Raw genomic sequence first — 26,695 nt, 5'->3', positions numbered from 1 at the left:
GATTGTTTTTCTTTAAAATTATGTTGGCAGGGTCTCACAGACAAACAATTGAATTCAACTGTGTGTACATTGTCTTGACTCAGACAAATGCACAATACACTCAATGCAGATATACACTTACTTTATACTTTTGTTTTCAAATAGGAATTTATCAGAAATTCCAGGTGTTGGCGCACACTTCTACACACAGCACTGTACAAGTAGAAACGGAAGGACTATGAACTCATGGTCAGCCTGGACTACACACAAGAATAAAAGAAGAATTTACTGGAGACAGATTGAAAAACCATGTTCACGTGGCTAGTTAACCTGACACCTGGTTTTAGTCACAGTCTCACAATAGAGCCCCACCTGACCTGGAATTTACTGTGTCACTTTGCTTTGCCCCTCTTGCTAGGCCTTCCGAGAATTAAGATGACTAGCTTGTGTCTTTGACTCACACCTTGCCTTGCATTGTGATTTTAAAGCTAACTTATCAACATGGCATATTTTAGTAAACAAGCTGTGTGCAAGGCAAGTCACTGCTTACAAACACTTATGAGATTCCAGCTTGATAAAGAGGTTAACCACTCTAGTTTCTCTGGGTAAACCATTTTATATAGTAAGGGCATCTAAAGAGAAACAGTCCTCCACTATTGGTGGGGTTGTAATCTGGTACAACCACCCTGGAAACCAGCCTGGCAGTTCCTCAGAAAATTGTACTACCTGAGGACCCAGATATATCACTCCTGAGCATATACCCACAAAGATGCTTCAACATATAACAAGGACACATGCTCCACCATGTTCATAGCAGCCTTATTTATAATAGCCAGAAGCTGGAAAGAATCCAGATGTCCTTCAACAATGGAATGGATACAGAAAATGTGGTACATTTACACAGTGGAGTACTGCTCAGCTATTAAAAACAATGACTTCATGAAATTCTTTGGCAAATGGATAGCAAACTAGAAGCTATCATCCTGAGTGAGGTAACCCAATCAGAAAATAACACACATGGTATGCACTCACTGATAAGTGGATACCAGCCCCAAAAGCTCGGATTACCTAAGAAACAATTCCCAGACCTTATGGAGCTCAAGAAGTAGAAAGGCCAGAATGTGGATTCCTCAGTCCTTCTTAGAAGGGAGAATAAAATACTAATAGGATGAAATACAGGGACAAATAAAAAGCAGGGACTGAAGAAAAGATCATCCAGAGACTGCTTCACCTGGGGATCCACCTCATATGCAGCCACTAAACCCAGTCACTATTGCTGATGCCAAGTAGTGCTTACTGGCAGGAACTTAATATGGATTCCTTCTCAGAGGCTCTGCTAGAGCCATACTGATACCGATGAGGGTTCTTGCAGCTAACCATCAGACTGAACATGGGGACCCTAATGGAAGAGCTAGAGAAAGAACTGAAGGAGCTGAAATGGTTTGCAACCCCATGGGAAGAACAACAATGTCAACCAACCAAACCCTCCAGTGTTCCCAGGGACTAAAACACAACCAATGAGTACACATGGAAAGACCCATGGCTCCAGGTACATATGGCATTCTCTGGCATCAGTGGGAGGAGAGGCCTTTGGTCCAGTAAAGGCTCATTTTCCCAGTGTAGGGGAATGCCAAGGTGCTGAGGTGGGAGTGGGTGGTTAAAAGTGGGAACATCTTCATGGAAGCAAGGGGAGGGGAGGAGGGAAGAAAGTGGGGGGGGAAGGGGATAACATTTGAAATGTAAACACAGAGAGTATCCAATCAAAATGATAAAAAAATAAAGACATAAACATGATGCAATATAGAAATAAGACGTCAAGGTCAAAAGCCAGTGTCCTGTTGTATCTGGACAGGAACGAGCAGACATGGTCTGCAGTGCTCCTAGCAGCTCTTAGACCCATTAAAATGTGGGGTGATGGGATTACTCAGGGGGCTACAAACAAGTCGAAATCTTCCAGAAACTCTTCATTTTATTTAAGAAAAAAAAGATAATAATTATTTCACAATGAAAAGACACAGGAAGACCCTATAAAGGGGCTGGTGGGATGGCCCACTGGGTAAAGACACTTTCCATGCAAGCCCAATGGGCTGAGTTTGGTTCCACAACCAATGGAAAGGGTGAATGGAGAGAACCAATTCCCCAGAGTTGTCCTCTGATGTCTTCATGTGTGCCACAGCACCCATACATGTCCCCACATCAGTGGTGTAAAAGTAAATAAATATTAAGGCTATTATGAGCATTATATTAAAATGCTAGACAAATGTGAATTCAGAGTTCTTTCATAGAAACATTCTTTAGCGATGTAATTCAGCATGCTAATGATAAACGTGTGATATATTTTTTACTGATTGTGAGATAGGTGTCAATGATCCCTAGTGACATATTACACAAACCTTAGTTTCTAAGGGTGTATCAATGGCAAGGTGTTTTAACTATTTTCTCTGATCTCCAATTATCCAGCTCCATTTTTCTTTTGGCAGTTCTGCAACTTTATTAGACATTCAGCTGCCTAGTGATCATCCACATTGTGGATTTTTTTAAGGTGGTAGCAGGCACATAACTAATCAACTAATGTGTAGAGCTTGTTTGGTGAATCCTCATCCTCATTACGGTTTCTGGACAAACATACTCAGCTGTGATATGGAACTTTCCTTATTCCCTTGGCCCAGATGGCTTTATTAAGGTCCCAGATGCACACATCTGAAGGTCCAATCTCTTTCATGGAAAATTTCTGGTTTGCTTTCACTGCCCGAGGGGCACACTTCTGGAAGCCCACTCCAAGGATGTGCTTATGAATGTTGATGGTCTATTCACATGTTACTACCTCACTGATGGCAGAACAGCCCTTCTCACATCTTTCATTGCCAGAGCCATTCTTCTGGGCCCAAGTTAGAAAGGACAGGCAGAGGGGATTATGGGAATAAAAGTCACTCCAGATACATTTGTACAAATTTGTAAAACTGCTAATTTGATTGTGTGTGTGTATGTGTGTGTGTATATATACAAGTTTGGTACCTCACTATTCCATGAATGTTTGGCTATCATGGTTGCTCAGTAATGAGCTGAGAACAAGAAAAACATCCTGTTCTAGACAGTCTTCTATTTGGAACCTGGGCTGGGTGCTGAGCACTTCATGCAGGGTTCCTGGGGCCACACCACACAGGGCTCTGCTCATCAGTTATCAACACTGGGGTGCTAGGAAATGGGGTGAAATCCAACTTATACCTCAAAAGACATCTTGATTAATCCAATCTAAAGGCAGCCTTCCCTGCAGGTAAGCAATGTATCTAATGTGCTTCAATATGAGAGAAAAGTTCATAGACCCATAGAATAATGCAACATGCTGAAAGCCTGGGTGAGAAGCAGGCAGGTCAAAGACAGCCTGCACAGCACTGTAAAATGATGGAGATAATTTGCTAACTTCAATTCTCTTTTATACTAAAAAGACAGGCTAAATGGATAAAATAGGTTAAAAGGAAGGACCAGATACTCATAAAGTAAGGGCAGAGATGATAAAAAGAAGAAGAAAAAGAAGAAAACTAAGGTTCTAATAATTAAAATTCACCTTGGAAGTACTTTATATACATGTGTGAAATGTCATAATGAAACTCAATTTCTGTACAATTAATACACACTAATAATAAAAAGATGTTAAAAATTCACTTTGGAGGTAACAATTGCCTTGTTCAAAATTGAATTAGTGATGAAGGCAAGGTCATACTTTAAAGGAAATAATTAAAATATGCAGCACATCCCAATACATAATAAAAGAAGCTGTCCTACCCCAGATATTTCTTTTCTATCACTAAGGCAAAAACCTAATGTCTGAGATTTGTTTCACATGGATCCGGGTGTGACATTTTATAAACACTGAGGTGTGCACATTCTTGTCTGGCATGTAAATGGGCATTAGATTTGGCTCAGCTGTCAAAACATCCAAGAAAAGAGTAGAAAGCACAGAGGAAAGTCCATTTCTCCTCTATACAAAGGTGCAGGATCTAAGGTACTTCACATGATGAGAGCCCATCTTCTGTCTTTATCTCTTGTCCACTGCACTTGCTCAAAGACTGCATTCCCACTGAGGATACCCACCAAGCCCTGTAGCTATGCAGTCTCTCATTGCAGACATCTTCAAGGAGACCCTGAGAAGGACACTTGGCAGTCTTGCAGCACGCATCCGGCCACTGTGTGATCTTTTAGCTCCTAGCCATACTATTAAGTGTACCCGAAGTAATACAGAGTTTGCCATTTATTTTTAAACCCATGGCTACTTCTCAGAATTTCTTCATGCAACAGGAAATTCTGAATGCCCCATGTCCTGTGATGCAGAGGGTAGGCTTGCTAACTGCTTCCAGTAGAACTGGCATATCCCCACACTCAGAGTGCCCTATGGTGCCTGAGCATGCTGGGCTCTCCGATATAACATGTGGGATTTAAAGATTGCGATAGCCCTACTTCCCTAAACTCTCAGTCTTTGCACTGCGAAGGCTAACCCTGATTTAACTTACATTCTGCTTCCTACCACTGTGTTAGGGACTTAAGCCTAGCTTCATGGGGTAGCTGATAAATGCAGTTTTCATTTTAGGCAAACATGATACCAGCTCTAAACCAGTGAATTCCTGAAAACAAAACAAAGGTCAACAAACTATGCAGCCACTGGCCCACGGCAGCCTCATCTGCAAACACCATTTTATAGGGGGAAATCCATATTCATTTATGTCTAGCTCTGTTCATTTGTATGGCAGTGATAGTTTAGTGTTACATAAACCTGGCTGCTGGCCACAAAACTTGAGATCTTTCTTTCTTCTGTGATCTTTGAAGAGGATGTTGACTAACCACTGATACAAATGAGGAAACACAAATTCTGTCTTGGAGACTCAAGAACACAAAAGGTCCTAGTGATGCCCCCATTAAGTCATGTCTTCGAGGTATGTCCCATGGACCAAATAAATGGTTCATTTTGATATGTTAGAAAGCAATATCAATAATATTAATGTGTTAAATGTTATGAAGAGCTAAAACTAAAGATGTAGAAAATTTGAACACATTCTAAAAATTTGAGAAATTGATTGATGTTGATTGTATGCAGCAGAGCAGAATATGTATTATTTTTATGTACTTGAAATATTTACTTAGACAGACAGAGCTTGACTAACAAGCAATTTCCATAAAAGTTTCAGAAGATAGCAATCACAGAGTGGATTCTCTAAGCATAGAGGACTATAGCAAGTAAACTAATAAATGTAACTACGAAACATTCCTATTAGTCAATATAGGAATGACAATGAGAACATTTAAAAGTAAGATGAAAACCTGTGAGAGGCTACTAAATTAATTCCTCGAAAGAAATTATGGGTTTGTACACATGGCATAAGGATGGAAGTTGAAGTTTCTAAGAATTATTATCAAGAACAGAAGCAACAGCAAATTAAACTCAACAGATCAAAAGTAAGCATAAGAGTAAATATTAAAGAAAGATGACATAGTTAATTTAAGAGAAAACCAAGGAAGACAAAAGTTGCCCAATGAAACTGAAAGTAAGAGCATCATGAAAATATGGACCAATCTCCATTAAAATCTCCAAAAAAATGGTGGGGCACAGCAGCAATAACTAATAATTCATAAGCATTAATATAGACATATTCACAGGATAAGAGAAACTAGGGGCATATATTTTGCCAACATGTAGGATTCAGACCTTCAAAAAGTTCAGAAGAATGAGTCATACCCTGAAGAAACCACCATCCACCACAGCAGACATGATGTAGCCACCTGGATGGTCCTCCATGTATTACAACAACTATGTCAATAAAGGTAAACCCAGCTAGATGAATATCCAACCAGCTTATAAAGTCACTAGTGGATTCTTCCAAATACTTAAGGAATAGCTAATAATTTACATAAGAATGATCTAAAGCATTCTGTAAAGTCAGAATAACTTTGCTAACAACATCCTATTAGTCACTCACAATGTAACAAAACCCAAGCTGATCTTCCTTACTGATGAATCCAAGTGTCAACAATATTAAAGTACTGTGGATTGGAGACTGTAGCATATGACAGAGGCATGTTGTGATCAATAAGGTTTATTGGAAGCATAAATGACTGGTGCTCCTTTAAAGACAAGACAAAAACCTTGAAACAAGGCTTTATTGGTTTCATTTCAGGATTAGACAGCTATTAATATGCACCCAGAAAATAAAAGCCAATCAAAATAATAATGTATATGTGCATGCATACACACACACACACACACAAACATACAAGTATACCTTCAGTCTTAATGCTTTAAAATGATTGTCTAGATGCCAACTATGCACACCTTATAATTCTTCTAAATAATGGCCTGCCCTCTCCTAAAATATAAGCCAATATCCACATATCAGCTTTGAAGAAACCCTGTGGACTTTATCAGCCAACCACTAGCCCTGATTTTCTCTAACTGCATCACATACACACAGCCGTGCCATGGGAATGCTTTACTGATGTCCGAGAGGATGGAGATGCCGCATCAAGTTTTATTTCTCTGGGCCTTTTATTAGCCCTCTACCACTTGATCAGTGGATATCTTTAATAGCAATTTTCTTTTCAGAAACTGGAGTTTGCAAGTCCTGCCTTGAGAATGTAATATTTCAAAAAACAGTCTAAGCTTGAGGAAAAAACCAATTACATAGACAGCATTAAAATGCCAAGCAGCGGGCAGAAGCGATTCTGGATCAGTTTAAACCAGTGATTGATGAAACTCTAATCCAAGCTGAAGGAACAGTTTCACGACAAGCTGTGACCATTCCACACACTTCATTAGCTGCCATAATTAGCCTGGTGTTTCAATTTGTTAGAACTGGTGGGGACAATTTTCCTCAGAATGCAAACATCAAAACCAGGGTCCTTCCGACTTGAGAAGACTGACGAGAGGCTCTCCGAGCCTCGGTTAACTGAGAGATTAATTATTGCTGATGGGAGGCTGTGCTGTGACTGTCACTCTGTCTGTGTGCATTACTCCTAGCATTAGGGGACAGACATTGTCGCTAGTGCACTACTCAATCAAACAGCCTCACATCAGAGCACAAAGTCGCTTTTGATATCCAGAGTACCTTTGATTGATTTTTCTTCCTGTTTTGTGGGTCCATGAGTCACATCTATTTATTTATATTAGAATTTCTAAGCAGCTTTTCAAATGTTGGGCGAGTTGGTTAATGTACATCACCCCAAGTTGTGGTGAAGGTACAGAGACTTTACATGTTTCTGTGACCATATGTAGACACCCCTTGGGTATGCTCAGGTTTAAGAGCATGGTACGTTCTGTGAGAAAGTGATACGAATATTGCTTGCTTTTTTTTTTTTTTTTGTCAACTATTGAACTATAACCTTTCCCTTGAATTATGGATATTCACTCTGACTTTTCACAATGTAAATTCATAAAATCCAATGAAAAGGGATGGTGGGAAGCAAATCCCTTAGCTTCCTGATGGCAGAAGTATTTTCTTTAATCCTTGGGCCACAAGAAAAGCTGATCTCAGATCAACAGCATACAGTAGACAATATCATGAAAATTACACCAAAGCTTTCATTGTTAATACTCTGAATTAGTATCAGCTCATTTGTCACTAAGAATGTTTCCAATATAAAATTCCCACTCTGTGTTTGTAAAATTCTCCTTCAGTTGGCCCATAATGAGTGGGCAGGGAGTGCGTCCATAAGCTGCAGAACCTGTAGACACAGTGGAGATCTGTCTGACTTTACAGTGCTGTGCAATGTTGGGCTGCTTGAGAGCAGAAAAGGCTGATACCACAGGACATGCTTGCCTATGTTTCCAGAGGATATTTTATCCACCGTTTCCTAAAACTTTTCCACTGTGAGCAACCGGGTAAGCATATCCTTTGGTAGTACTATCTAAGAACATAATGTTTGCCACAATGGTCAGTTTATTTGTCTAATGTTCACATTAAAAATGCGACAAGTAAACAGATGAAATTAGCTCTGTGTTAAGAAAGTATCTTAAGACATCTAAGGTATTGTCATGTGTCATGGAGTAGAAATCTTAATGACAGTTACAAGGTTTAGCCAGGTTTCCGGTTCTACAGTGCATTTTATACTACTTGATGTCTCAAAGTAGAGATACCACACTTAAAGTGCTCCCTAACTATGCAGTTAAAGATAAAATAACACAAATTTTGAGAATGTGAAGTCTTTCTGACCTCATGGAGCAGTTTCCTACTTGCTGAGAAAATTCTGGAGTTCCGTGGACCTACATACTTAACAAAATGGTCAGTGAGGAGCAAATTTGCCTCCACCTTTACAAACATACACCAGAGACACCAAACAATTCTGTGAACATAAGACAGGAAATCAATAGGGCAGAGAAGAATCACAGATGGCAGAGGACCTTGTACATGACTGACACACAATACAACATACAGTAAGTAGGCCAGGAGGACAGTATCAAACCTTATAGCATGAGTGAGGTTCGGGGGTTAAAATCCTTTTAACCAGCCCAGATTTTGGCAGCATGTACCAATATGGTTGCAACAGTTACTCATAACAGGAAATGGTTTTATTATGTGCCAATAAGCAGCTTCTGACTCAAGCCTCATACTCATTAGTCTAGCCACAACAAAACCAGTAACTAATTTTGGTCTAATTACTTAATTGCATTAAGTAACTGGGACTATTGTCAATTTTATTGCTGTTCTTTTTATTATTTACTTATCTATCTATTTATTTATTTACTTATTTAATGTACATAAGTACACTGTCACTCTTTTCAAACACAATGGAAGAGGGCATCAGATCTCATTACAGATGGTTGTGAACCACCATGTGGTTGTTGGGAATTGAACTCAGAACCTCTGAAAGAGCAGCCAGTACTCTTAACCGCTGAGCCATCTCTCCAGCCCTTGCTTGTTTTTCAAAACTTCTCTTACATATACACAGCATATTCAAACTTGTTGAATCATTCATTTTACTTTTGCTACACAGAGGGTTAAAACTTAAGTCCAGAATGATAAAATAGGAATGAAAATAACCCCTTGAACTATAATGATTTTGCCATTAAAATATAAAGTACATTTTCTGGCATTCTGTGGTCCTCTGTGAGAAATATTTCAGAGGTGATTCTTGTCACACATTCAAATGGTTTGATTTGAAAAGTCTGAAACTGTTTGTAACTGCATGGAGATCTCTGAGAATAACTACACTATAAGCAAAAGAAGCTGTATAGCATTAGAAAGCAATTGGTGATCACGAGAGTAATTGTTGACATTTCCAGTGGCATACAGACCAGAGCAGAACGCCTCGTTCTCACCCCTCCCCAACATCATACACACTGCGCAACACTTCAGCATGCTTTAAAGAATAACTGGCTTTGGACAGAACTCCATTCCTCCTACATCACAATGGAGAGATTCCTATGAAGGAGAGATTCAAATGTTGGAGCCTTTCTACAGGCTCCAGAGGCTGTTTTCCTCTCTTCAAAAATGATTAAGAGTCCTCTTGTTGAGTAACTCTAATCAGATGGGATACCCTGAAACTTCCTGGCTAAGTATAGTCCTGATAGTCTGGAGAAACAAACCTGCTTGTGCTGTTTCCTAGTGGAATTCCCACCTTTCATCTGGATTATTATTTTTCTTTGCACATTAGCATGGATTTCTGCCCATTCTTTGGGACACCCAGCTTCAAAACACAGAACCTTTTGATTGCGTTTTGTGAGATGCTAAAAAGTAGAATCTAAGTTGTAGATAAGGATTCAACTTTTATCTAAAGTTCAAAAAAACTCAAGAGAAGCAGAAAACCATGGTCAGAACAATGTCAGGAGTTCTACTCCTGAATGCTGATGGTTTACACCTGCCTATAAAGCCAGAATTCAGGAGCCTGGGGCACAAAGATCTTATGCACAAGCCTAGCCTGGGGCTACACGGAGAGCTTCTATTACAAAGCAGTTTAGTTATGGACTGATTACTTACCTGTTCTTTTTTCTTACATACTTCACTGCAGTTACATTGTAGATGGTACTGAGCTGTCATTAATCCACTTAAAAACCCTACTTACCTGGAGAATAAGATCAGGAAAGAATTGTATCTAATGGCCAATTCCAGAGGAAGTATGTTAGTAAGTTCACATTTTAAAAATAGTCAAAGTAGGATTTCTGTTCAGGTGACAAATCCCTGAGCATACTTTTAAAGTAAATTTCCATGTCCCTAAAATGGTAGACAGATTCCTAACTTTCAGTTCTGACAGACACATTGACAGCATGAGTGCCAATGTGCTCAGCCACAGCATTTACAAGATGAAGGAAGACAGTCTCCAAAAAGCACATCCTTGAAAAATCCAGCATCTGTTACTCCCAAAGCAAGTTATTTGGGCCCTGACTCCATAGACATTGCTTATCTAGGTGAATGCTTATTTGGGGTACTTTTTTCCACTTTGGAAAAAGATAAACTGAAATCAAATCACATGACAGACAAGTGCATTGTGACATTTAACCCCACCACCTCTCATCCAGCTGAAAAGCACCAGTACTTTCATGGAAATTTAATTTTCTATAATGTCTTTGCAAATTGTGAGTTTATTTTCACTTTGCCAAAAAGTAAAAGTTTCAGAGTCATGATGGTAAAAACAAACTAACAAACAAGTAAGAAAATGTCCATTGCTTTATTTGGCCTCTGAGGCAATGAGTTGTCAGCTGAACGCTTTCATAACTTTCTTAAGAAGAGTGATGTATAAATTAAACTGAAGATAGATGGCTATTCCACATTTATGCCAACTTCTCACTCCCATAAGGACAAGTTATAAGGTAGGCAAGAAGCTTTCTTAGAAATAATGACAAATGGTTACGCAAGAGAGAGCTGGTGCTTTGGTTTGTACAAGTGGACTGCTGAGTCTGTAGAGACAGGCACATCTTGAATACAAGGACTGGATCCCAGAGGCATACATATTTGCAAGGATTTCCTGGAGAAACATAACTTATAGAATGAACATATACACATAAACACACATATAGATAAATGTAAAGAGGGGTTATTAAAATGGATTGCTAACAGTCCAGCTAGTTCAACAATGACTACCAACAGAAGGTTCGAGAATGCAATAGTTGTTCAGTCTACAAGGCTGAATGTCTCAGACCATTTTCAGTCTATGCCAGGATACCAGAGATCTACCAGTGAGAGCAGAGAAAGCAGACAAGGAATAAAAGCTTTCTTCTTACCCAGGCTCCAGGTCTTCCTGCTTCAAGTGACTTAGTTAAGAAAAACTTCCTCCCAGATGTATAGGCAGCCTCTTTGGCTTTGGTCAATTCCAGATGTACCCATGTTGACAACTCAGAACAGCCATCATAGCATGCAATGCTTGTCATAGGCTATCTGCTTGTGTCACTCTTACTAACTCTAGTCTCACATAGTAAATAGTTACACAGTGAAGCTTCACTCTTACTCACATAGTAAGTAGTTAGACAGTGGAGCTTCACTCTTTAATGGATACTTGTATTAAGAAGTTTTTCTAGCTTTTTCCTTGTGGTACCTTTTCTATTTGAGTCTATGTTTCAGATCTGGAAAATACTACATGCTTAGTAGGGTAAAGGCAGATGAACTCTGAATATACAGAGTAGATACTTGTCAGATAATGTGTTCTGAAGGTAACTAAGTTCTGTCTATATCATTTAAAACACACAAGAAACTATATTGTCAACCCCTATGAGACCAGAACACATAGTCATAATAATGAAATTCATTATTAAAATACCTTGGGAAGTTGGGCCAAACTGGACAGTGCCTTTCCTCTCAAACGGCAGTCACAGTTACAGTGCAGAGGCAGTGTGCTGATACCCTTCAGCAGAGAACTTTCTTTAAAGTGAAATTTTTGTTAGCATACATTAAACACAGGACCCCAGAGCTGCCACTGAAGGTTGAAATGCTGCTAAGCCAGAGCTTCATCCAATGTGGCAGCTATACTCGGCAAAGGGGTTTACTTCATGGAATACCAAGCTTCAAAGGTGAACCTGCACATCTCCTGATCTGAGCAACTTGGGCAACTCTGGGCCCTTCTTCACTGTCAGCAGGTATGTCCATGACAGCAGCAGGAGGAGCAGAGAGAATTTTATCAGTAATATTTTGGGATAAAATATAGACTATGCATATTATAAGTAATCATTTGATGATTACTTAAATAAGAGCATTTGATGCTCTTGCAGAGAGCCCCTATCTCTCTTCAATTCCATTCAATTCGAGTTCAATTTCCAGCACCCATAAGGCAACTCAGAACCACTTGTAACTCTAGTATCAGGGTTTCAATGCCTTCTAGCCTGTATGAACACCAGGCACACAATGCTGTGCACATACGTACACACACAGAGAACACCAATATGTATAAGAAAAAGAAATCTTTAAGATGTAGGGAAAATACAAGGTAAATGCATACTGTTCTTCCCACAACATAGCTCATGCCAGCGTCATCTCTGGCTCTAATTTGGAAAGCCACAGGGAAACTTGGAGCAGCACACCTTCGTTCTTCTAACAGCAATTATACTCTTTCAAAAATCGCAGGGAGATTTGATAAAAACAATTAAAACATTAACTGAATGCAATGGTCTTCTCTTTACTATAAGAAAACCCTGTCGTTTTATGCCAGGCCTGGTGTTTGAGAAGCAGTCACACTCGATAGTACAGGATGCACCTGAGGAGGACTGAGCAGGTTTCTCCTGTGCTTGCTTTTGAGACAGTGTTGCTATGCAGCTCTGCCTGGCCATCCCTGAACTCACTCTATCAGTGAGACTGGCCCCAACCTTCAAAAGGTCTTCTTGTCTCTACTCCAGGAGTGCTGGGGTTCTAGGTGTGTACTCCACACAGGTCTAGAAGAAGCCTTCTGAATGAAGGAGTGGAGAGAAAGCCCTAGTATGTGGGTGGAGAGGACTGCTGGGCTGGAGGAATTTAGTAGAGAGGTATCATGGAGGAGATTCTGTGCTGGTGTGTCTAAGGAAAGACAAAGAGAGTAAGAGAAGATGAGCACCCTGTCTTTGATGCTCTTCCTAGGCAGGTTACAGAGCAGAGGTAGGAAAGCGAGACAGCACGGATGGACAGCAGCAGTGCCCCACAGTCTAGCGCCTTAATAAGTGCAATCACATTTTCTTTTCAAGATCTATTTATTCTTCAGAGCCTGCAATCAGCATCAAGGCACCACATTCTCCAGCTGAGGCATTGCATAAGAGGAAGATTGGATTCACTGAATAACCCAACTGTTGTGAGGCAGCCCTTTGGAAATAGCTCACAGAGTAGATTTAATAAGACAGTAATGTGAACACCTGTATTGTCTTCATCACCAACATTATAAAAAATTAAAATGATAAAATTAAAAGATAAATAAAATTTTAAAACACAAACAACTGGTTAAGTAATATGTATCTTGCATAGCATACTTGATTCATGGCCATATGCTTTAAACATTAAAAACAAAATAAAGGTTTTTTACTTCATTGTTCTTCACAGCTGTGGGTCTCTTTTTCTACATCCAGTAGCTTCTCTTTGCTCTGATCACTCCTGAGTGACTTCTGTCTGAGCTAGTGGTCAGCCTCCACACTGCAGTGACTTCTGTCTAGGTTAGTCTCCACGCCATCATTAAATCAGGCCCTGCTAATAGACTAGTGACCTGCAATTTGCTAAATCTGTAGGCATGTTCTGCACTCATCCGACATGACTCCATGGCAGTATCTGACATAGCACATCACGCCTTACCTCTTCCTGTACTCTCCCTCCTTGACTTCTTTAATAGCAACCACCATTCAGTTGGTTTTTCTCACATGTTAGCACATCTCCTTTAAGGGGCTTCTTACTCCAAATGGCCACAAATATTGACACTCCTTAAAATGTCTCCTATCTTCCCTCTCTCCTTATCTTTTATCGGGACTCTAGTTTATAATTTTTATGAAGTAATTTACTCAGTTTTACAACTCTAGTTAAGACTGTCCTTATAGAAATGGACTCAATATTCAGCCATCTCTCTGACATCTCCAATAGGTTGAGTCAAAGTCATCACGGATGCAATCAGGACAGACATTGACCGATGATCTCCTCTCTCTGTTTGTTCCCAAGATGGGTTCCTCTTTTTCTCCCAGAGAATACCATTGCCCTTAACCTTGCTTCCTTTCACGGAAAATGACAGATTAGCAAATTTTAGCATAATAATTACAACACTCTTAGTATATCTGAATTAATTCCCATCCTATCTAGACTTCTCTCTTGTCTCTTCCTCTTTTCTTCTTCTTTCTTCCTCTTTCTTCTTCCTCCTCTTTCCTCCCTCCTCCCTCCTCCCTCCCTCCTCTCCCCTCCTCCTCTTCCTTTTCCCTTTTGTTTTTGGATACAGCTTCTTTATGTAGTCCTGGAACTCAGACTAGCCTTAAATTCATAGAGTTCTGCCTGCCTCTGCCTCCTGAGTGCTGGGATTAAAGGCACGCACCACCACAACCAGTTTCTAACTAGTTCCTTCCCCTTTTATTTTGACCTCTATAAAAGTAATTATCAACATGTTTGAAAATATAAATCCCATCTTTTCATGTTGCTTAAAAACCTTGCAAGCAAATCTCCCAGGATAAAAACCAAGGTCTTTAATTCATACTATAGGTTTAGCAACAAAGTTCCCGAATCCAATATTCACTGTGTGTTTTGTTCTCTGTCTGTCTGTCTGTCTGTCTGTCTGTCTGTCTCCCCCCCCCCCACACACACATATACTGGGGTATCTTGCTGAACCAGGGGGTTCCCCAATTGGGCTAGATTGACCATCAAGTAAGCCACAAAGTTCCTCTAGCCTCTGTCTCCCTGATACTAGGATTATGGGTACATACCATTGTACCTTGTTTCAAAGTGGGTGCTGGGAAAATCATGTCCTTATATTTGCATGGTAAGCACTTTATCAATGAACTATCTCTCTAGTTACACACACACATTTACACGATATTATATCATCTCCAGCCCTAAGGGCTTCCTTTCGGTTTCTTAAATGTAAAGGCATATACATATGTTTCTGAGACCTCAAAATTTATGTTCTCTGTAATCCCAGAGCTTTCTAGAGATTTCTCCTCTCTTATCTGATCACTTGCTAAACACACACAGACACAAACAGACACACATACTAAACATACAACACACTAAACACATAGAGAGACAGAAACAGACGGGGGAGGTATGAAGGGAGGGGGAGAGAGAGAGAGATCTTGTCTTGCTAACACTTCTTCATATTTTAGCCTTAGCACTGTTCCCTTGGGTATACCCTCATTTCTCCTGCCAACCATGCTTCCTTGCATATACAGTCTTGCAGAACCATGCCTTTTCTGTTACAGTATTTTGAGCAATGATTAATGTCCATTATTCCTTATAAACTATCTGTCCTGTGGGAGCAGAGACCCTGTTTGCTTTTGCTCAAGGTTATATCCTTGATGTCTAGCTGGGAGTGTGATCCATACAAGGTGCTCAATAAAGATTTGTTGAGTCACTGAAGAAACTTGCCATTAACACATTTTTCAAGGATTTTAGCTGGCCCTGAGGGAGGAAATATCCCAATCCTAATATAAAGCTAAATCCAAATGTATCTGTACATCAAACCCTCCATTCAGATAATAACCACAGAAGCAGAAGAAAAAGTAGACACAACACATCCCCCTTACAATAGAAGGATTAGAAAACATTTCATGTGACCCACACTAAAGAAATAAAATATTTTAATAGAGTAAATAAATTCTCCAATGATGCAACCCCTGGTGTGTGCAGGGTAGAAGACTGCTTACAAAATGCTACTTAAGAGGGGAGTGCTACCAAGGATGCAGACAAGTCACCTCCAAAGAGAGAGCGCACAGACAAAACTGTGAAGACACTAAGTGCAGTCCAGTGTTGTGGCTGCTCAAGTCAAACAGGAAGAGACAGAAATAGATTACCCTTTGGTCATCGAATAAAGAAGCAACTAAAGTGGGGGTAGGGTTTTGTAGAAGCGAAGCTATAGATAGATAGCTGCTCTTCCTTCTTGACAGCATCACCTCACAGGCAGTCAGGCTGCTATGTTGACAAAAACCCTAAGACCCTTGCCAGAGAATGTACAAGAACTAAAACTAGTAATCTTATTAAGGCTCACATTATTCTAGAAACATGATGAAACAACAGCATTCCAATGTAAAACAAATTTTCAATGAACAATTAGTGGCTCTTTTAGCACAGGCTACTTAAAATTCACATGCTTAGAGACAAAGTCTAGAAGTGAACTAAAAACAAACCACAGGAAGATGTGTTTTGATTTTATCCAGAAAAAAAAATTGAGGACAAAGATAGGTCCATAATCAGATATAAAGGGCCACAATATACTTGGCCAATTGATTTTAGTGACAATTTAATAAGTCTCAATAAAAGAAGGCAGAAAAACAACTAAAAAGGGAAGATAAGATAAAGAAATAAATAGAAAGAGTCAGAAAGAAAAACCTTAAAATGGTTCAAACGGAAGACTAGGGCTGGAGTGATGGCTCAGCTCTTAAGGGCACCTGGTACTCTTGCAGAAGACCACAAGTTAGTTTCTAGAACTCATGTTTGGCAATTCATAAACATCCATATCCAGCTCCAGGGAATCTGCCTTCTCTTCTAACTTCTCTAGGCTTCTTCCCTCTCTGCTCATATACATTGTGAATATACACATACATAAACACATGTGTGCATGAGTGTGTGTGTTTGTGTGTGTGTGTGTGCCACCTGTACCTGCTTCACATTGTCTTTACTTGGCCATCTGTTGGTGGGCACGTAGGCTGGCTCCATGTCCTCTGCTGTGAACAGTAATAAAACAAACACAGGTTGTAGGCATTTCCAGGGTGTGTTGATCTAGCTTATGTCAAGAGTGGTGGTTCAGACATCTATGCTAGCTCGACGTTTAGGGGGGTTTGTTTTGTTTAGGTTTTGTTTTTAAGAATCTTCATGCTGCTTCAGCGTTTCACAAAAAACTGATCATCCAACGAGTTAAATAACCAGGATCTCACAGAGAGAAAGCAAAGCAGTACCCACACTCCAAGGACAGGCATGGGGGCCATTCACTCTGAGGACATCCAGAAGCAAGGGGCATTCCCCAGAGCTCTTTGCCTCTTCCCCAGCATCACCAAATGCACACAAAAGCAAACCATAGCCTTTAAAATGTAGATTTGAGGTTAGGCACTTATTTTCAGGGCAAGGCAGAGGTAGCTAGTCCATGATCCTTATTAGATGATGGGTTTAACTCTTGTTATTCTGGCTTAACGAAAATGCAGGAAAGACTGAGCACATCAGTGGTTTAGAGGATTTAAAACTCCAAGGGTAATTTTTCAGAGCTCACTGATCACATCAGACTGAAACGTCAGATAGAACATTTTATGGGTACAAGTTACAAAACTTCAAAGTGTCAGGCAGACTCTGCTCTCTGCCCCAGAGAGCAGAACAGTTGGGTGTGTGTTTCACATGTGGTGATGTAAATTCTACAGGTCTCAGGAGCAGTTCAACCCCATCTCTCAAGAGCCCTTTAGTTTTTGATAATAGGATGTGGGCATTGCTCAATTTGAAACAATGGGCTGTGAGTAGAAAGTGTCTTTTCAAATGGCTGACCATGCTTCTTTGCAAAATTGCACTCTAATATGTTTGTTCATTGCTCAAACCAAGCCCATTAGAAGGAGATGAAAAGTGAACTCATGGCCTAGAGACCACAAGCTAGTGCAAGGGGAACTGAGGTTTTTAGAAATCCTGGATATAGCACTGCACGTGCTATTTTTACTCACACCTAAAAAGTCAAATCATAGCTCTGAAATTTCATAGAGTAGCACAAACTGATCCCAAAGAACCAGCGGTTGAAAGGTAGAGCAAGCACAAATATAAGCTGGTCTGATAGTCACTGCACCACGGTTCACTGTCACCTTTACACAGAGAAATACTTGGCTCTGTGGCTCCCCTTTCTTAAATGCATAGCAGAGTGAAACAAATCTCTACAAAAATGCCTATATTTATATAAAAAAATATCACTATATACTTGTCCTGAAACTTACTCAGGCTTGGGGACACTTCAAAAGGGTGGTCATGGCCCAATCTCTGAGCTGGGTTTATGAAGAGAAAAATGGGGGAGACAGAGAGGAGGGAGTGCAGGTAGGGGAGGGTGTGACAGAAACAGAGAGAAAAGAATTATATACATACACACATATGCATATATATATATATATATATATATATATATAAAACCATATATATATGGTTATTTAAGGCCAGTTATTTCCTTCAATTACACCTAATTATTTCACTGTTTTTATTTCCTAATGACATGAAACTGCACCAAACAAACAACTGCGAAGGGTTGTTGTTCAGCAAGTGCTTAATCATCGATTGGTATGCACAGAAAGGTCCTGAAATTCTGTAAGGCTGGTCTGTAGAAAGGCACATTTTATCCCAACCGGTGTGTGCAAGCACAAGCATCCCAACCAAGGCACATTCGACACTGCGCAGCTCGACTGTGACGACCCACATGCAGCACTTGCACATCAATTATGATCATCATAATCACGGTCGTTAAGCTGAATGTTCATTATCATCAGGACGCTAGTGACAGCAGATTCAATCTCTGGGCGCAGTGGGCAAGCACTCACAGTCCCACCCAAGTTCCTACAGAAGGCGATGTGGCACATTAAATCTGTGATGTGTTCCCTACCCTACCGCATTCCCAAAGCGTGGAGGGGGAAGGTCAGCTTTATGTTCTGTGCAATATGCTTAGTTCCCTAAATTAATTCTTTGGAGTGCTGGATATTTCTGAGCTTTGTAATGTACACAATCACATTTGGGGCCCAAGTGCATGCACAAATGAAGCGGAGGGAGGTCTGCTGCCATAATTCAGCTGTAATCAGACAGATGAGAAAGGAGCTAGCAATACAAACCTTGCCACACAGTTTCTTCCAAGTCAAATAAAGGACGGAGATGGTCACTTCTTTTTCAATAAATATGAACATGAATACTTTGGCAAACAAAAGATGTTTGAGTGCATGTAATGTTGGTTGTTCGACTCAGAGTTACCCAAACAGATGACATTAATACCAACTGACCAGAAGTTCCTTAGTTCACAACCATTCTAAGATCAGCACTCTAGAGAATTAAAATACTGAAGTATTTACCTCAACTCCAAAGTCTGATCACTGAAAACACAGAGCTAAGACAGGGTAGCTTAATCTGGTGCAGTTCACAAGTAAACTGAAGAAACATGGGTCATTTGCATGAATCATAAATTACTTCATTATTTTCACTTTTAAAGCAATTCAGTATATGGTTGGGGAAATGGCTCAGTGGGTAAAGCACTTGCCATGTAAGTGTGAGGACAGGAGTCTCACCTGGCAGACATGGCAACCACCTGTCCTCTGACATTCCCTAGGAAAAGCTGCTTAGCTAGACTGGCCAGAATCAACAAGCTCCAGGATCAGGGGAGATGCAGCTTAAGAAGACAGACAGACAGCAAAGGAAGGAAGACAGCTTTGGAATCCTACGCACATGTATGCAAGCATGCTACATACAAAAACACGTGCAAAAGAAAAAGTACTTTTCATTTCTGGCTCCAGGTTTTTAGAGGAAAATAGTATTGTGTTCTCTCATTTACTGAATTTGTGATTTTTTTTTTTTGGTATAAAGCAAATCGAGAATTAAGAAAACCAAAGAATTACATTATTTGTATAAATATGAAATGAATTTACATGAAATGAATTCATATGAATAGAAAACGTACTAAATGTATACTTGATTTTCTGCAACTGATGTCCTATAAGCCAACTAGCTAGCAAGTCACTTGAGACCTGTAGCTTCTCTGTTTAAAGAGGGCAGGAGAGGAAGTCAATTCTCCATGGAGACCATCATGATGACAAGGTGGGTACTTAACTAAAATGAACCTACTGTACAACTAAAGCTGATTTTGTTTGCTTTTCCAGTGCTGCAAATTGAATCCCAGCCTTCTCACATGTAAGTAAGAGCCCCAACACCGAGCCACAGCCTCAGCCCTCAATGCACACTGAAATGCACATAAGTACTCCAAGCTCCCTGGAGATAACTATTTTGATACTTGTCCTTTTTATTTTTTTTGCATTTTTAACCTCACAACTCAAGTCTCCCAAGATTATCTTTAATCCTCTTATAATAAGCTATTGTCTCTAATTCTCAAGATTAAGTAAGCCAACTGCTGTGTATATTGGCATACACATGGAATGCCACACCCAGGAAGCAGATACAGGGGGAATCACTAAAAGTTTGAGATCGGACTGATCTACCTGGTGAGTTCCAGGCTAATCAGACACATACACACACAGCTTAAAAAGTGTAGAATGGCAAAGAAGCCTACTCTTAAAAATGTATTCTTACCCAAGTTATTTAATATCAAGTCAAAATATAAAATATTTAAAATAACTCCAAGATTTAACAATTAGTGAGACAACTAATTCATAATATAGAGATTATGCTTGGCCACCTAGAAGAATATTTTATTTAGTTGGTACAGTCATTGGAAGAGTAACAAAGGGACACAGGTAGGAATAGGGAGAGAGGAAGAGAGGAAACTAAGCAGGGAGGAAGGGAGGAGAAGCCCATTCACACTTCCTTACAGTCGACATGGTGCTGGGAGAGCAGTGTTTTATTAACATTTACTGAATCTCTATTCTTTCTCCACTTAATTCTTAGGAATAAAAGATCATCTCTAAGGTGACTTCTAAAATAATAAAGTAAGTCATTCTCCCTTCTCGTAAGTGTTCAAATGTTTTTGTTTCTATGAAGTTTCGTAACTGAGATAGACACACACCTGCACGAAGTTTTGGAGAGTCATCTGCGAAGCTCTACAAGGCACTGTGGCTCTACTTTAGGGAAGAAACAATGCACAAGAATCTGTCCTGCTGTGACCCAGATTAATGTGTTGAAAGTTACTTAGACTTTCAAGGAAGAATTGCTGGCTGGATTCCACCAAATGGCACAAAGGCACTGCTATAAAGGTATGTTGACTAGAAAGTGCAATACACATCACATCTATAAACAACATGAAATGAAGGGGTTAGATCTCCTGGCTAGTTTGTATTCAGAAGGGTTGTATATTGGTGGAAAAGGACAAGAAAATGGTTTATTGTGAGATTTTATAAAATGACACAGTAGACTACACCTCAGTTTGACAGCCAGTCCCTAGGGCAGATGAGTTACTTCACTGTAGAGACCTTAGACCTGGAATTTCTAGCATTGGAGAACCTTTTAACAGGACAGCATAATAGTAACAGTTTAGAAGGTACTTCATGGATAGGTGGGAGGGCTCCACCAAACCTACAAGCTGATTTTCATTCCTGGAACTCAGACTAGAGAGAGAAATGCGTCCTGAAAGCTGTCTTCAGACATCCACATGTGTGTCATGCATGTGCACTCCCTCACACAACCCCCATGCTAATAATAAGAAGAAATCAAAATGTTAAACATGTACATTGTGACATGTTCAAATTATTTATTCCTCTCCCTCAAAATCCCATATTCACATTATAGATTAAAAAGGAACTAAATGGGAGAAAAGCAGGCAGATGGAGGCAGGCTATAGGCTCCCTGTACTTTACAAGATTGGGCAATTGTTCTTCAAGAGAAAGGAAGAATGGTTCTGCAAGGCAACTCAGGAGACACCATGGCTGCTGCTGCTTCCACAGGCAGGACAGAAAGGTTTCCTACAATATCAGAAGGCTAGGATGACATGCTACCCCTAGCAGAGAGCCACAGAGCAGAAGCTTCGCAGTGGGACTTTAGTCCTTCTCCATCTCCAAGTCCTAGGGACGCACTGTTTTATTCTCTACTATGAGGTAAACTCTCTAACTCACATGTTGTAGGTAGAATCCATCTTTTGTACCTGGCCTTTGTCATTGGGCATAAAGCCTTCCAGGTTCATCCATGTCATGAATGACAGGATTTCATTGCTTTTTATGGCACAATAATATTCCATTGTGTGTGCACTTCACTACCTTATGCATTTGCCTTTGGTAGCTGTCTGGGCTATTGTGAATGATGTTCATGGTGTTCACTTACCTCTTTGACACACTAATTTCACTCCCTGTGGACTTAGGCTCAGCAGTCTGATTACTGGGTCAAACTGTAGCACAGAGGCTGTTTCAACCTACACTCTCACAAACAACACAAGGGTTTCATTTACTCACAACTTAGTCAACATTTTCCTTCTTTTTTTTTTGGTAATTGTTATTCTATCAGGTATGAGATGATATATCATGGTTTTGATTTGCATGTCAGTGATAATTTTAGTGGTGCTAAATATATGTTTATAGAGCTGCTCATACTTTTTGGATATTGACCTTTATTACAATGTGTGGTTCAAGTATCTTCCTCATCCCACTGAATGCCTCTCATTCTGCTGGTTAGTGGTGTTTCCTCTCTGCTGGTTAGTGATGTTTCCTCTCTGCTGGTTAGTGGTGTTTCCTCTCTGCTGGTTAGTGGTGTTTCCTTCTGCTGGTTAGTGATGTTTCCTCTCTGCTGGTTAGTGGTGTTTCCTCTCTGCTGGTTAGTGGTGTTTCCTCTCTGCTGGTTAGTGGTGCTTCCTCTCTGCTGGTTAGTGGTGCTTCCTCTCTGCTGGTTAGTGGTGCTTCCTCTCTGCTGGTTAGTGGTGTTTCCTCTCTGCTGGTTAGTGGTGCTTCCTCTCTGCTGGTTAGTGGTGTTTCCTCTCTGCTGGTTAGTGGTGTTTCCTCTCTGCTGGTTAGTGGTGTTTCCTCTCTGCTGGTTAGTGATGTTTCCTCTCTGCTGGTTAGTGGTGTTTCCTCTCTGCTGGTTAGTGGTGTTTCCTCTCTGCTGGTTAGTGGTGTTTCCTCTCTGCTGGTTAGTGGTGCTTCCTCTCTGCTGGTTAGTGGTGTTTCCTCTCTGCTGGTTAGTGGTGTTTCCTCTCTGCTGGTTAGTGGTGTTTCCTCTCTGCTGGTTAGTGATGTTTCCTCTCTGCTGGTTAGTGGTGTTTCCTCTCTGCTGGTTAGTGGTGTTTCCTCTCTGCTGGTTAGTGGTTTCTGTGTCTCTTGCTCTGCTAATTAGTGGTTCTTATGTCTAAGCTTTTTAGCTTGACACAGTCTCATTGCTTCTGCTACCAATGCTTCTAAGGGCATACTCAAAGAACATGGGAGAGCCTACTATCAAAAGTTTTTCCTGTTTCCTCTAATTGTTTCAAGATTTATGATAAAATCTTGGATGTGTTTTAAGTTAATGTCTTAATATGGTGAGAAGTGAAGATTCAGTTTTCCTTTCCTGCATCAAAATATTCATCTTTCCAGCATGTCTACTGAGTCGACTGTCCTCATGTCATTGTATTTGGCATCGTTGTTGAGGATCCATTTAGCATACACATGTGGGCATAGTTACTCACTTTCTCTCCTATGCCATCAGTCAGTGTGTGTGTGAATGACCAGACCATGTGTGCTGTTTTGATTACTATGGTAATGTATTTTCTTTTGAAATTAGATAGCGGAACACTTCTAACTTTGTTAATTTTGTTCACTTGATTTTTTCAGGGTAATTTGTTATGGCAGGAAGAACAAAGAAACCCCTTACAGATACCTCTAAAACCTACAAGTTTTGCACATGTTGCAAATATGTATAGTGTGTATGCATATGCTCCAAGTGTATATAGTCTACAGTTATATGCCAATCACTTATTTCTTTCCTTGAACATATAGATACATAAGCACAGAGATTGAGAGAGCAACGACATTTGACCTCCATAATCCACCTTCCATTGCACAGTAGGACTTCACATTCAAGCTCCAACCCAATCATCTGACAAAGTCAGTGATCCTGGTCATTGATTATAGGATTTGTCACCATAAAACATACATTAAGAGCACAGTAATGCAAAGAACTAATGCAAATCTCTCATGGACACGGGTCAGCTGCACTATCCTTGCAAAAAGAGCTTCAAGTAAGTTTATAACTATGATGGTCACAGCTGTAATGTGAACATTGCATCTGCTGTCCTAATTCTGTCATCACTGAATACCTCATCCATTTAAAGGAGCACCTTTCTACTGTGCCACGGACTTACCTTGTTAGAGATCCACTTCTTAGGGTCTTGACTGCGAAAGTGCTTCTGTCCATAAGAGTCAGAATTATATGTGCTTGACGAGTGTATCATTGGGATGTACTTCTCCTTTTTATGGAAGGAAGAAAATGGCATAAACCTGAAAAGATAGTCAGGCAACATTCACGATTAGATTTCCAAAACCAATTGATTCAAAGAAAACAAGGGCTTGGAAGCAGAACACTTGTGTTCTGCTTCAACTCTGTTGGTTGCCACAAACACTGACTGGCTTCTGGGACCCTTCCTTTCCTATTTTTCTAGTGATGAAGATATTCAAAGTTTCCTAATGGAATTTTTGTGAGTTTTAAGTATATAATGATGCTGAATAGCCAATGAACAATTTGAAGGTGCCAGGCTTTTCAAAATTCTTATTATAAACAAAATGACATTTTTAAATTGTATAAATCTCAAAAATTTGAAAAAAAAAAACCCAAAACAAAACAAAAACCCTCTATGCAGTGCAGGCAGTTCTACTGAAATCAGGCTTCGAAAATCAAAGCTCCCGGCATACCCCAAGTAAAGAAATATCTGATCAGGCTTGAATGACAGTGCTTTGGAGTCAGCCTACCCTGCTTCCACCTTTGCTCCTGGACTTCCTTACCTAGGCACTGGACCTCCATTTTGAGTCATGACTTCCACATAGAGCTGCTATGAACAACAAGCAACCACATGCGAATAAACATTTAGCATGGAGTCTGAAGAGGACATAGGCCATGAATGTGGTGAGCAAGGCTAAGAGAAGTGGCCTGCTGTGTCCAGCAGCGTTTTATTTGATCTTGATCTTTGTGATTAGTGTAGGTATTGGTGGTTCTACGTGGAAGACTAACTCCCACTGCACTGTCCCTGTGGTAGGCAACTAACTGAGGAAGATATTTTAAAATTTAAAGTTTCGAAAGTAAGTTGAGGTTTAGAAAATGTCGGTTAAGCCACTACTATATTCCAATATTTTCACATTGTGCACTTAATTAATACAAGATATTTTAAAATCTAAGTCCAAATTAAAATTTTATTTATCACTGTGCTCATAAGTCTACTTAAACAATAAATTTAGAAAAAATCCTTCTTCATTCATTTCTTTTTATTTTTTATTTCTGCCAATGAACTCCTTTATATTTTCTAATAATATTAACATTTTAATAACCCAAATAAAAAGCTTTGAAGTTTCCAGTTAGTTACAGGAGCAGGAAGTATTTGCATGTATGTAAGGAAACCAGCTTCCATGAAGACGAATGATAGTCTTTCTCATGCTGATTTACACATGGGGAGGGGGACCTCACAGACATGCATAACTAACATGACCCAGTTCCCTGAGCACTTGTCTCTGTTTCTCCTTGACTGGTCTTTCAATACAGTTTTCTTTTGTATCTGAGTAAAATTTGCTTATGTGCAAAATGAAGGCATAGATAAGACCCACAAATTAATCCTACTTTAATTTAGCCACAGTGATTTATTGAAGTGAGATGTATGTGTGCTCTTAAGTATGTGTACTTGTATATTCAAAGATATGTACAAGTTGTATAATCTTTAACTTTTATTTTAAAATTAATAAAATTACTTAACCCTCAAACAAATGGTTATGAAAATTTAAAATTCATAAAGTAGCTGATAGCCAATTTTTGGTTAGTATAAATTTGTTTTTAAAAAGCTTTCTTCTTCTACAAGCTGGAATATATTTTTTGTTCATGCCTTCAGTGGGTGCTGCTCAATCGCCAGGACTCCACATCTCAGAATATATGAGCTAACCTATTGTTTCTATACTCTTACTAAAGATGCAGATCTGGAAAAATAAGTTTTTTATTACACTTGTAAACTTATTTCGTGTATGTGCATGGGATGTGTGGGCCATGGAGACATGCGAAGTCAGAGGACAACTTCAGAGTCTGGTCTTGCCTTCCACTGGATTCAAGTTGTGAGGCTTGGTGGCAAGCACCTCTCTGCTAAGCTACCTCACTGGCCCAGATCTAAGCATTTAGATTTGAAGATTGCGTCTTCAAAGCAATGTGAGTTACAGGACACATGCTGGTGACTCAGCATTTGATGAGGTAGTTCTAGACCTCCTAAGTCTAGTCTTAGGAAGCAGCAGTTGAAAATGATTTGAGAGAAATGATCTAGTGTAATGGACTTTGAATGTTAATACACTTAATGTAATTTTTTAAATAATACCAACAAATTACCCTTCTTTCTGCCTTACAACTCTGTTTAATTTCCCTTCTTTTCATATAATCTTATTACTGTCATTCATAATGTTAGGTTTCTCGCCAACCCACTTATTTTTACTGACAGCTAATTCAAATCTTCAAATCCTGAAGCTCAATCTTCTATTGATTCAAGACTCAAATCTTCATCCTTGCTTAGACTTTGTATCCTGAACTCTATCTGTCCAGTTTTCTCTGCGCCCTATGTGCCTTTCTAGCTAGTCTGTGTCTCTTTACTCTCCTGGCTCCATGCCTCTGCGCATGTTCCTCCTCTTGAAATGTTGAACTGCTGCTCTTCTCAGAACTCAGTTTAACTCTCCCTTGTCCTGGACAGCTGAATGCACTTATTCCAGCCACTCTTGTTTCTCCATTGCCTAAATGTTATTCATTCAAATGACTTTAAGAAGGATTTTCTGTACAACTATGGCTTCGAAAAACAG

At 39.8% G+C, this 26,695-nt stretch overlaps 1 protein-coding gene across 1 annotated transcript in view; it reads right to left on the bottom strand.

Annotated features, from left to right (window-relative positions):
* Positions 1-26,695, bottom strand: part of SPATA17 (spermatogenesis associated 17) — a gene marked incomplete at both ends in the record, with an annotated part of 160,591 nt that overhangs the window by 18,714 nt on the left and 115,182 nt on the right. The window contains one exon of the mRNA XM_080931526.1: positions 24,025-24,160. Coding sequence (XP_080787652.1) covers positions 24,025-24,160 — 136 coding nt within the window. The remainder of the gene's footprint in view (positions 1-24,024; positions 24,161-26,695) is intronic.

The sequence above is a fragment of the Micromys minutus genome, assembly GCF_963924665.1.
Source record: "Micromys minutus genome assembly, chromosome: 1".
NCBI lineage: Eukaryota > Metazoa > Chordata > Mammalia > Rodentia > Muridae > Micromys > Micromys minutus.
Note: the sequence above shows the minus strand (reverse complement) of the source record. Positions and strands in the feature narration are given on the sequence as shown.